Source organism: Xiphias gladius, chromosome 23 (assembly GCF_016859285.1).
Source record: "Xiphias gladius isolate SHS-SW01 ecotype Sanya breed wild chromosome 23, ASM1685928v1, whole genome shotgun sequence".
Lineage (NCBI taxonomy): Eukaryota > Metazoa > Chordata > Actinopteri > Istiophoriformes > Xiphiidae > Xiphias > Xiphias gladius.
In genome coordinates, this window is record NC_053422.1 from 22,716,501 (window position 1) to 22,728,827 (window position 12,327).

The window sequence follows — 12,327 nt, forward strand, 5'->3', positions numbered from 1 at the left end:
TCTTACATCGCGTGCGAGGACTCTGAATGAACGAAGGAGAGATGGATCGGTGGGTGGGTCGGCAGTGGGCGGAGAGGGGAAGAGGACGGGGTGGGTCACTGGACGGATCGCAGTTTCTGAAGGGGTTTGTTGGCCCCAGGTAACGCGGTGGTGATCCCCGCCTCGGAGACGGCGGCATTACTTCAGTAATGTGGAACTGTCACCATGTTACGTCAAAACTAATATCCTGTACGTGTGATGGCATCTGGCACCACGGGCAACACACAGGGCCGGAACTCTAGGCTACTTTTACTTCCAAGTAAAAGGGGTCGACTCTCTGGGTCTGAGGTTACGGTACAGAAGGACACATGCAGCGAGGAGACAGACCTTCGTTGCAGCAATTTGGTTGTGGCCTTCAGTTCATGTGAGGTATCATGTGATTGGCCCTGTTGGGACAGAACACTAAACCTGTCAAGGCTTTCAGCACCATGGACAGGGACCGGTCCACCCCCCTTTTAAGGGGGACGAGGCCACGATGAAGGCGCATGCTGTGATGAAACGGCCTCTCATACATTTTCTTTATCATCTCCTTCATCTATGGTAAAAAAAGACCTCTCCACCTGCCCTCTGTATGACAGTATAGTTGATCCCTTTCTCAGAATGGACACTGTAAGGCTTTCGACCTCTAGCGAAGGGCGTGCAGCTTCCTGGCAGGGAGGGAAAGGCGAATCTTATGAATGGCTTGATTGATGGATACAGGGATGGAGGCAGGGTCTGGTTTGCTGCCGGAGAGAGGAGGGGATACTTGTGGTCACGATCAAAAGCCTGAACATTTTGTGCAAAGCTCTCGTTTCATTGGTGGAGGCGTATTCAAGGGGGGTGGAAAAAAGTGGTTTTATTAGCTGTAGCTGTGCAGGATGGGCAAACTATTTTGCTGGAATTTCTTTCCACCATTGCACCCGCAGACTGGGGTAACCGGCGCTTCCACGTGTTGCCGTGGAGTCGTTAAGCTGCACGGCATCCTTAGGCACAGTCTGTGAACTGCAATAACTCCCGTCAGAGTACGGAGAGTGTCGGGTTTGAAGTGTGAGTGCATGTATTGTCTGAGGGCACTTAAAGCTGAAGTCTCGAAACTCGCCTCGCCGCGCTGAGGAATCCACTGAACGAATTTCGCAGCGTTAGTCATCGCTACAACTATCCGCAGTGTGTGTAGTAGTCGCCTATAGCCCCTCTCGCACCTCTCGCACCGGAGATTCGCGGCGGGCGCCGTGCAGGGTTTGGCTACAGACGCACTCTGTGCCGTGTGTCTGTGCACCGCGTGCACGAATCCCTCCTGCACCCACCCGCGGACGTTTAACGCGGTCGACCGGCATGGTCACACGCCGGTTGGTGCCGGTGGGTGCCCGGGTCATTAGGGTGTTTGCGCAGGACGTGGCGAGCAGACGCCAGTGACCGGGCAGGTGATGTTTGCTCACGTAAGTCGCTGGCTTCTGATGAGGGGCGCAGGGGACGCGACTGGAGGGTGCGCGCTACTGTTGCATCGCCTCACCGGATAACCGCGGCTATCTCATCCTGTTCGTCTGTTCCTCCCCGGGTTTCTGTACTCTTTTTTTTTTTTTTTTTTTTTTTTAAATTTCGCCTACCGACTAACGGATTTGCAAGAGTGGGACTCTTTTGACATTTGAAATAAGTGGATAAAGGAGCCGACCTTGCGTGTGCGTGTGCGCGGAGAGCACATCTTTTCTTGTGATTCCCCTGTACGCGCAAACTGCTTTTTTCCTTCCAGAGAGGCAATGCGCCCACCCATGCGATGCTAGCCTATTAGCTGAAGAGAGAGAGAGAGGGAGAGAGAGAGAGAGCGGTTTCAGCCTTGGATTCGAGAGGAGGCTAATTTACGAGTCTTGTTTTGCCTTTCAGGAAAAGGGGAGATAAGAGGGGGAGGGTGGTTGGTGAAGGAGAATGCAGCAATCACATTTTTAAGCATGCAGAAGCGGGCCCTTTCCGGTTCCTAGGCTGGTGTGTCCCCCCATCCGAGGCCAGCAGCCGTATGGGGAAAGCAGCGGCAGACACAGATGGCATGGACACTTCCACAAGGTCTGCCGCTCTGCCCTGCCTGCTCTGCCGGAGCCCGTTCACCGCCGTCTCTCTCCTCCAGCTCGCTCCGCCGCCCAGCAGCACTGCAGCACAGCACAGGCTGACGGCATGAGGCTTGATCCAGTGCATTTCTCCATGCTGGTCATCGGGGTCTCCTTCGCCTGTTACGCCCCGAGTCTCAACTCCCTCCAGGACCAGGCGTACCGATCAGCCGTGGTCATCGAGGGCGAGGTGCGCTCCTCCCCGGAGAACGTCTCCTCCCGGGAGCCCTACAGTGTGAATGTCAAAGTGCTGGACGTGTGGCCCGTCAACAGTGGCGGCCTCGAGAGGGAGCAGCTCGTGACCGTCGGGGACTTCGGTTCCGAGGCCCCGTGCACCACGGTGGAGAAGGACCACAGATATATCTTTTTCATGGACCCGACCGCCGAGCCCTTGGTATTCAAGGCATCCTACGCCCCTGTGGACGCCAGCGAGCCGGAGCTGAAGAAGGATGTGGAGAGAGTGTTGTGCGAGGACTGCGGTAAGTTTAAGGCTTCTCCGTTATACCTGCCATACTCTCACACCGCACTATAAGGGCCACTGGAGCTGCCATGGTGATGTAAGGAGACAGTCACCGCTCTCTGGCTGCGCGTGCACGTGTGTGCTCCATACAGTGTGTCAGCGTGTGTGCATACACATACACCTGCGCGCGAGCCGATTGACACCTCAGTCCTCCATAACCCGGTCACCCATAATGAATTGAGGAGCCTGGCAGAAAGATATGTGTGTGTGCGCAGGTCGTGTGAATCGGTGTGTGCGCAGGGAAGAGAGGGAGATAGTTGGATATCCCGGTCAAATCTAAGTTAAACTTAAGGTTAAGCCCCAAACAGCTGGCTCCTCCTGATGCTCAGACAAGCACTGGCGATCAGTGGACACCGAAAGTTGAGTGTGGCCTGGATTCCAGCAAGATCTGCATCATCACATCATTACAGTGAAGTAGCCTGCATGTGGAGTCTTAAGGTGGAACACACGGGCAAAGCTAAACGCACCCACTGTGTGCCTGTGTGTGTGTGTGTGTGTGTGTGTGTGTGTGTGTGTGTGTGTGTGGGGGGGTCGTTAGTCCCAGCATGTAATGTAATCTTGAGGTAACCTCCTTTCTTAACTTTGTCTGTTGCCTACAGCCAGTATGAGATGTCAGACCTGGTGCTGCTTTACATCGGAAATTGTGGAACAATCTTGCCAGTGCCAGTGTTGACTGCAGTGACATTCTGTGGGTGGTGGTAACAGTTCAAACCTCTCAACTTGTTGCCAGTTTCCACCACGGATATCTGGAACTGTACTTTTGTTCTTGCAGTGCACCAAACAACAGACCCCCCCCCCCCCAACCCTTTCTTTTTAAATTACAAATTTCTGTGAGTTTTGGATGAAACTATGTGCTGCAGCTGGGCAGGCCTGCCAGAAACTCTGTTATACACTATCTCTGTCATATTGTCAACAGAATAGCTTTTATAAATGCAGCAATCTCAACATGTGACAAGATTAAAAAAAAACCCTGTGAATATAGTCTGAAAATGAAGTTTGCTCCCCTTTTCTCTTTTCTCCCATTTCCTCCCTTCATTTCTCTTTCAGAATCAGGGTCAGCTTCTCAGCTCAAATAACATATGAGCCAAGCTCTTAGACAGTGTGATTTATGCATATTGTGTATTATTTACTCTGCTAGTTGCAAAGGCTCTCAAGTCTTTTACTTTTAACTATATTCCCTCAAACACAATGCACACTTTTTGTCAAATTTAACATTATGATCCACTTCACCTGTATTTTCAGAATTTAAAGTGCTCCACTGCTTTTGAGATGATGTAACTGCAATTTGTGGCTTCTACTACTGTGTTAAAGTGCCTGCTTGTCCTGTAGTAAACCTGAGTGGAGAAGTACACAGACAGGAAGTACCAGTTTCCCCTGCCGCACAAACGAGAGGGGAATGAGATCTTAACTGTGGTAGTTTAACACTTTTCTCATATATGAACTGTGAGAGCACCAAAATAAAACCTTTTGGGGTTCATCATGCTTTCACGTTAATGTGTGGACAAAAACCTTTGAAATGATGTGATGATAAAATACCAAAGCTCATTCTCCCGCTTTAATTTTTTCAAATCCAGAATCAACATAATTTCCATGCAAGCCAACTGTGTCAAGAAAGCGTCAAATCCTAATAGGAAGTAACTCAGATGTCTTAACAAAGGGTTCATCCAGCCTTTGAGCTAACAACCGGAAGTTCTATTTTTACTTCTGTGACATGCTAAAATTATCAAGTCATTTATTTATGACAGTGCAAAAGCCTGAGATGCAAGGAGAAACACAACCTCATTAGACACTTCAGAGTTTGTGTTGGCACTATAGATGTAATGTGGTAACCAGTAGCTTCTTATATGTCCACAGCATCATAAAAACACCAGTGTCTGTTACTAAAATCCATGTGCAGAAATAGTCTTGATAGTCATGTTAAAGGAACACCTCACCCAAAAATGTATATATATTTTTGACAAGTTAATTGCGCCTAGTAGTCTTCAATGCTTTATGAGAATGTTTGCACTTCATTTCTTCAGCCAGTTCTGCTGTTGTGAAGTTGAGTAGGGATCTGGTTTACAGTAACAACAGCAAACCCATATCAAAACATTATAACTCTCCTTGCAGCATAAATGCAGCTTAATTGCAAAAATAATCTCCCTCTGTAAAATGCCTGTAAGTTTTTATTGGCCGGGACTCCCGATCAGTTGTAGCTCACTCGCTGGTTCTGCTCACTGGGTGGATGCAGTAATGTGAGAGTAGCCAGTGAATGAGCAACGGTTGAGTAGGACTCCTGGCCAGTGATCGGGATTGAATGAGAGGATACTGTAGAGGAGTTTAATTTGAGACAGAAGTGACTGCAGCTCACAGATGGGTTGGTAAGGGGTGCGTCAGCAGACACACACCCTGAGCCTAACCAATCGAAAACCAACTCTAAACTTAGCTAGCCAATCACAGGCAAACTGCTCGAACGTCTGCCTCTGTACACACCCCTACCCATATCTGTCAACAGGATCATATTCTAGCAGTGCCTTTGGGTTCAGTTACCAATATCGGATCTATTTCTTCAATATTATACTTTAGAAAGCTGTGTTTGGGTTGTGCTGAGCGTACATGCTCAAAGCTAAGACTAGCTGAGGGTTTTGTTTTTACGGACATTTTTCTACCTTTTTTGTTAAAATTTCCAATGGCAAAATGTTATTTGAATGTTTCCTTATGTTGTTGTGGTGTGTACTCACTGGGTGAAGGAACCCCCCCAACACACAAACACACACACACACACACACACACACACAGACACACACACACTGACAACCCTCTAAAAGAGAGTGTTTATGTATAATGAGGAGAAATTAATGGGGAAAGCGAAAAGATGCCACTGTACACTTTCATAATGAATAAGAACACAACCGAGCTTAGCAAACTTATCTGACTTTATTCCACCATGACAGTATGCTCTCTGGCATGTACAGTAGGCTAATTGAAACGTGACAACAAGTGAGCATTTGCCACAGCAACACCAGAAGGCCACACTTAAAGAGGATAATACATTACAGGACCCCCAAGACATCATTACCATTTCCTGTGTTTATTCTGGTAAAATGTCACTACAGCTTTACTAACACACTACCATTTGTCACTTTACTTGATTACAAAGGTGTTGCCAAGGATTCGTGTACAACGTTACAACTACATTGACTAACTTGCTTGCTATGTTTAGTACCAGCACCCCTCGGACTGACTGGCTGAATGTTAGCGCTAGCCCCGTTCTTGATGTCTCTGGGCCACATTATATCAATATTGCTCCCAGTGATACAGACAATAATGCAGTTTAAATGCTAAGCTAATATCTGTTTAAGACAACTGTTTATTAGGTCACTGTCTTGAGGTTTAATTCAGACTTTCTGCCAGAGCATGTTGACATTTACAGCAAGCTATGGTTGTACAAACTTAGAAGCACAGACCCCTCACTGTGAGGGAAATTATGAGACAGTAAATCTTTTGTGCACCATAAAAGATAGCAGAGCGATCTTCCATCTTTCAGAAGCAGAGCCAATGTTGATTAGATGGTGAGAGCGGCCAGGTTCCCTCTTACTGTTTACGTTATTGAGTCTGCCATAGCTTCTCCAATCACCTCTCCTCTTTCCCCACTCCATCCCCCAACTCACACCTCTGACCAAAACAAGACACAGCTCTTGTGGGGCATATTTATATGGCAGTTGATGCATCCCAAAAAATCAGTTGTGATGTGCAGCTTTTAGTAAAGGAATGGAGTAGAAATGTTTTGACCGGCATTCAAGGCTACAGGAGTTGAGTAATTGCTAACAAACCTTTTTTCTGTCCTAAACAACTAAAACCCCATGCACTCTATGTCTCCACTGCGCTCAACTGGCCTTCACTGCTTTCCCTCACTACTCCCTCTTTGTTTTACTCTGTGAAAATAACTTAAGTGTGTGGACTGCTCAAAATCCCCTATTTAAAAAGTACAAAACCAATCCTATCTGACATCCCAGGCAGTTAGAAGTGTAATGTAGGTCTTCTCTGATCATTGCTGTTGGCATGCCTTTTGAGACACATTGACAGATTCTTCCTAAAATAGCTTTATCTGATGCCCAAACATTGCTCCTGTCACTGATGCTGTATCTAGTGCTGCATACCTCAACTCTTAGGCTCTCACTCTCTCTCTCCTCTTTCTGTCTCTCTCTCTCTGTCCAGCTGTAGCTGACTGTAGCTGGCATGTGTGGTTCAGCTTATGCTTGGCCTCCTGTCAGTCAGCCACACAGAGGAGGAGAGAAACAAAGAGAGAGAGGGAGAGGGAGAGGGAGGGAGGGAGGGAGGGGGAGCTCTTTAGCTTTGAGATTACGAATAGATGCTGCAATATTGCATACAGTAAAACTTCCAGTAATAACCTGGGCCTTTTTTTACCTCACTGGATTCAGGGATAGTTGTTTCGTACCTAGAATGTCTAAAACTGAATTTACTGCTATTCTGTAAAATACTGTAGCGTTACCTTCTTCTAGCGTAAATTATCTTGCTTTTAGTGCAGGTTTGTTTAGCAGCATTACACGAATAGTTCAACATTTTGGGAAATATGCTTATTAGATTTTTTTTTTCCCAAATGAGTTTAGAAGATCAGTATCAATCTTATGTTAGACCAGAAATGGCTGCAGGCTAACAGTGTAAGCTGGTTAGCCTAGCTCAGCATAAAGACTTAAAAAAAAATGGGGAGCTGCTAGCTTGATGTCAAGAGTTCAAAAATATACTTTCCACCTCCTCTAAAGTTCAGTAATTGACAGACTATATCTCCTTTATTTAATCCAAACATACACAGAAAAAAACCAAAACCAAAACCTGTCCTCACTGACTGTATCTGGAAACCTGTGTATTACAGTACAATACTAGGTGGATGGATAAACTGTTGCTTGTAAAAGAAATAGTTACAGCATGTAACTCTTAGTATAATCACAAACTTTTGCATTTCTGTTCATGTTAAACAAACTACATATTTTATGTTAAGTAGTGAGCTTTAGAGGTGTGGCTTGGGATATTTTTTCACTTTGGACAGAGTCAGGCTAACTGTTTTCCCCCATTTCCAATCTTTATGCTAAGCTAGGCGAACCACGTTTTGACTTCAGCTCTGTTCTTCACATACAAACATAAGAGTGATATCAATCTTGTCACGTCACTCTCGGAAAGACAGCGTATAAGCGTACTTGCCAAAATAAGGAAACTATACTTTTAAAATGACCATTGGGACCAAGATGTCTATGACATAGATCTAGAAAACCTGCAAATGTTATCATCTTTTGCTAAAATAGAATGTACGTGCACCTAAATGTATGCGTGCGTGTGTCTGCAAAATCTGTTTATGTATAAAGTACTCTTTGTATACAGAGTGTAATTGTGGGTAGTGTGCATACATATGAGACTATGTTGACTGCCTGACCAGCTCATATGTGACTGTGTTTGCATGTGTGTCTAACGTCAGTACCTTATCAGCAGCAGTATAATTTCTATGAGCTGGCATGCACTGCTGTCTCTCTGCTCAGGCTCACACCAGTGTGTACAGCAGCTGGAGGGCAGCACCACTGTGGCATTGATCTTCAAATCCTAGAATTAGGAGATTTTTGCTCTGGGGCAGCACGTCAAAACAACAGGAAACATATCCAAGGCCACACCCTTGAACAAGTCGTTAAACCAATCCCATGGCATTAACTCTTTCAGTATGGCTGTCTTTGGTTCAGGTCTGTAGTGAACAATTGTCCCTGTTAGCCAGGGATGAGAGAGGAGTGTTCGTAGAGATGTAATAGAATCTGGGTTGAAGATTTTCTGGCTCCTCAGTGCACGTGAATCACATGTTCACATTGTTTGTACAGGGAACAATATTTTGTAAGGTCTTTAATTAAGTTGTATTCCCCCTTAAACCAGAGTAAAGGAGGAACTCAGACTGATGTACAAACTGTGGAACTTAGATTGATGTACAAACATGAATGTTCATGCAGTGTGTGTGTGTGTGTGTGTGTGTGTGTGTGTGTGTGTGTGTGTGTGTGTGTGTGTGTGTGTGCGCGCGCAAGCACAAGTTCTTAAAACCCAGTAGGGACTTTAACCTAATTGCACCATAGAATGCACACTAACGCATGGGGACTTGAGGTCACCATGGTCCCCACTTTATGAGGGTTAGGACTTGGCTTTAAGGAAACGGTTAGAATCAGGTTTAGGTTAGGGTTGGCGTTAGGTATTTATTTGTGATGGTTAAGGTTAGAGTAAGAGGCTAGAAAATTGATTATGTTGTGGATTATGTTATGTTGTGTTTGTGTGCGTGTGTGTGTGTGTGTGTGTGTGTGTGTGTGTGTGTGTGTGTGTGTGTGTGTGTGTGTGTGTGTGTGTGTGTGTGTGTGTGTGTGTGTGTGTGTGTGTGTGTGTGTGTGTGTGTGTGTTGCAAGAGGTCTCTCACTTGTCTATCTCATCCTTTTTCCCCTCTTTGTTGCGTTATCTGTGTCTATTTCAGACACCCACTGTGAGTCTCTTTCTCTTGTTCCCCTCTCCTTCTGTCTCTCTCACTGTCCTTGTCTCAACAGAGCATTATACGGCTGTACACACACACACACACACACACACACACACACACACACATACATACTTGTACTTCTGTCTTTGTGAGGACACTTAGTGATATAATGCATCCCCTAGCTTCTTATCCTAACCTTAACCATCACAACTAAATACCTAACCCCAACCCAAACAGCTATTTGAATTTGTGAGGACCGGCCAAATTGTCCTCACTTTCCCAAAATGTCCTCACTCCTAGGGTCTAGAACTCAAAACTGGTCCTCAAAGAATAAGAAGAAGAAGTACAAGTACACACAGGGCGCATACACACAAACACACACACAGAGCCATGCCAGTTAGCTGTTGCTGTTGCTGCTGTGCTGCAGATGCCCCAGTGTGCTGTCATTAGCAAGGAGATCTGGGGCTGCTATAAATTATGTACACTGAATAACAGAAGGCTGAGGATTTCTCCCCTTTGCTGCCTGCATGTATATATGTGTGTGTGTGTGGGGGGGGGGGGCATGGAGGATGTCTTTGCTCATTTATGTTCTCATGACTTTATACTGATCAACTTGTGTGTGTATTAGGACACATCTCTGTGCCTCAGCTCACTCCAGTAGCCTAACTCTAGTACATGTCGTTCAGTTATGTTGCATGTGTGAGAGGGTGTATGTGTGTGTGTGTGTGTGTGTGTGTGTGTGTGTGTGTTTGTGTGTGTGTGTGTTTGTGTGTTTGTGTGTGTGTGTGTCCTTGCTTGTGAATAATGTATCAACACTCATCTTTTCCAGCAGTCAGCCTTAGTAGAAAACTCAGACACATGCCTCTTAAAGGGACCAGTCCACTGCCACATGGCTCAGTTTGTGAATGAGAGAGGTCTTTGTGTAACCCCGCTTACATGCACGCATGCACACATACACACACACACACACACACACACACACACACACACACACACACACACACACACACACACACACACACACACACACACCCTAAAACATATGCATACACAGAAACCCAGAAACACACACATGCAGATGTACAGCATACACCACCCACACACTCATGCGGCTGGTGCTGTACACACCCTCCTCAGTGCATCAGCAAAGTGCCTGTTTCAGACAGGATGGATTTGGCCGATGCTCTCTGTTTCTCTGTTAAGATTATTTCCCCGCAGAATTAGGTTTGACATCAAATTCAGAATTCAATAATCACAAATGTTTATGTCAAGAACCTGTCCGTTGGTATTTCAGATTAAATGTCAAAAAATTACAATGTTTACCAATGTTTCGACAAATCTGAGGCGTCCTACTCGTTTCTTGGAAAGCCATTTTATTTTTTGGCATTCTTCTCCATAAGTAGCCCTGCTCTGCCAGACTGTAAGGGTTTGGTAATGCAGTGAAGACCTTATATTCATGAAGTTGTAAAATGAAATTTTCAACAATCATTTTGGGTAACACTTCATGAACAAGAACTGGTCTCTCTGTTACCTCCTAGGTGCTTTTGATCAAGACATTTAACTCACGAAATCCGTTTCACACGTGATGATCGGTACAACACTGTGGCTTTTTCAGTCAACGTCCATGCAAGCAGAGGGAATAGTATGACTGAAACAAAAAAACAGAGAAATGTTCTGCAAACATCCCTTTGGTTGTATATATTAGGCTATCTTCGGCTCAGAGAGGTGGGCTATCTTTATCTCGCTTTGTTGTGGCGATCTTTGATGCTGACAAGTAGAGTATCTTCATCTGTCTTCCAGTCTAGATGTTATCTTGGAACTATTATAGGTTTGTGGCTGATAGTATTGTATATATGATATAGTATGTTTGTTTTGGCACCTTTTTATGACTCAGTGTGAGCACATCTTTGACCATACAGTAGTAGTATGTATTTGCCTTTGAGAATTGGATTTTTCTTTGGAAGGAACATTGTGCTCACTAATTGTGCAGATGCTGGCAATACACTGCCTAATTCTAACTTATGAAATGATATTTCATCTTCCCTTGTCAACTTGCTGAAAGATTTTTTATTTGTTATTTTGTCAATTATGCTTCAACAACTCTCAAGATTGATTTTGTCTCATTTCTATGTGCACCAGGGTAAAATACTGTAGATTTGGTGCTGCACAGAGATGCACCAGAGGCACTAAAATTATTACAATTAGTCAAAAATATTGTAAATAAAATAGTGACATAAGAGGATGTTATGTTGCTATTTATTTTAATCAAATGTTCTCGTTGAATGTTTGGCTTTGTAGTAAAAAGAATCTGACATGCTCCCTTTTTAGCCTACAGCAAGACATAGAAAACCCGATTCCTTAAAGGATATGGCTGGTTTTTGTCTATATATTTTTATTTTTAACGAATCCCATGAAAAGACGGGAACCAAGAATGCATTAGTTCATCTCTCAGTACTTTCCATTTTCCCTACTGTGAATGCAGCCCTAAGTCTATTGGTTCCTACTGAAGATGTGAATCTTTTAACAGAACTCATATATATATATATATATATATATATATATATATATATATATATATATATATATAGCTCTGAAATATATAGAGAGCTGGGCACTGTAGTTTTCTGGGGATTATTTCTGGCAGGAGGACGATGTACGTAGGATCCACTGAAAATAAACCAAGTCGATCAAAATAAACGTGTCAGTAAGTGTAACGGTTTGGTTCATTGAAGTGTTTTTAATAGTTTTTGGGCAACAATGTCACAGAGGAATAAACTATATCAGACTTCTTTTTAAATACACAGGCAGTACTTCGGTCAGTTAATAGGTGGTTTTATTCTTTTCATGGGATTTGTTGGTAATAAAAAATATATGAAATATCACCAGAGTTATCCTTTACTTAATTTATTTTCTGTATTTCTTTTAGGCAAATCATTTCCACTACTAAAGTTAATATGTTTATAAACATTTTGAATAATTGTGCCCTTGTAATTCTTAACATTAGAACATGCTTAGAGAACTCCCAGAAGATAAAACAGCTCAAGGTGCATGTGACAATTTATTTTACTGTTTCCAGGGCTGTAGTCCTTCCTCTCAGTGGTCCAGGATGTCAATACCTTTATTAACCTCGTTCACTAAGGTCTACTGTCTGTCTCCATTAGTGTCATCCATTTATCTTCCATGTGTCACCTGGAAACCAGTGC

General features: G+C 44.2%; 1 protein-coding gene across 1 annotated transcript in view; it reads left to right on the top strand.

Moving 5' to 3' along the window:
• Positions 1 to 2,087: 2,087 nt before the first annotated feature.
• Positions 2,088 to 12,327, top strand: part of nrg2b (neuregulin 2b) — a 49,599-nt gene continuing 39,359 nt past the window's right edge. Inside the window, exon 1 of the mRNA XM_040119747.1 lies at positions 2,088 to 2,593. Coding sequence (XP_039975681.1) covers positions 2,182 to 2,593 — 412 coding nt within the window. The 5' untranslated portion in view covers positions 2,088 to 2,181. The remainder of the gene's footprint in view (positions 2,594 to 12,327) is intronic.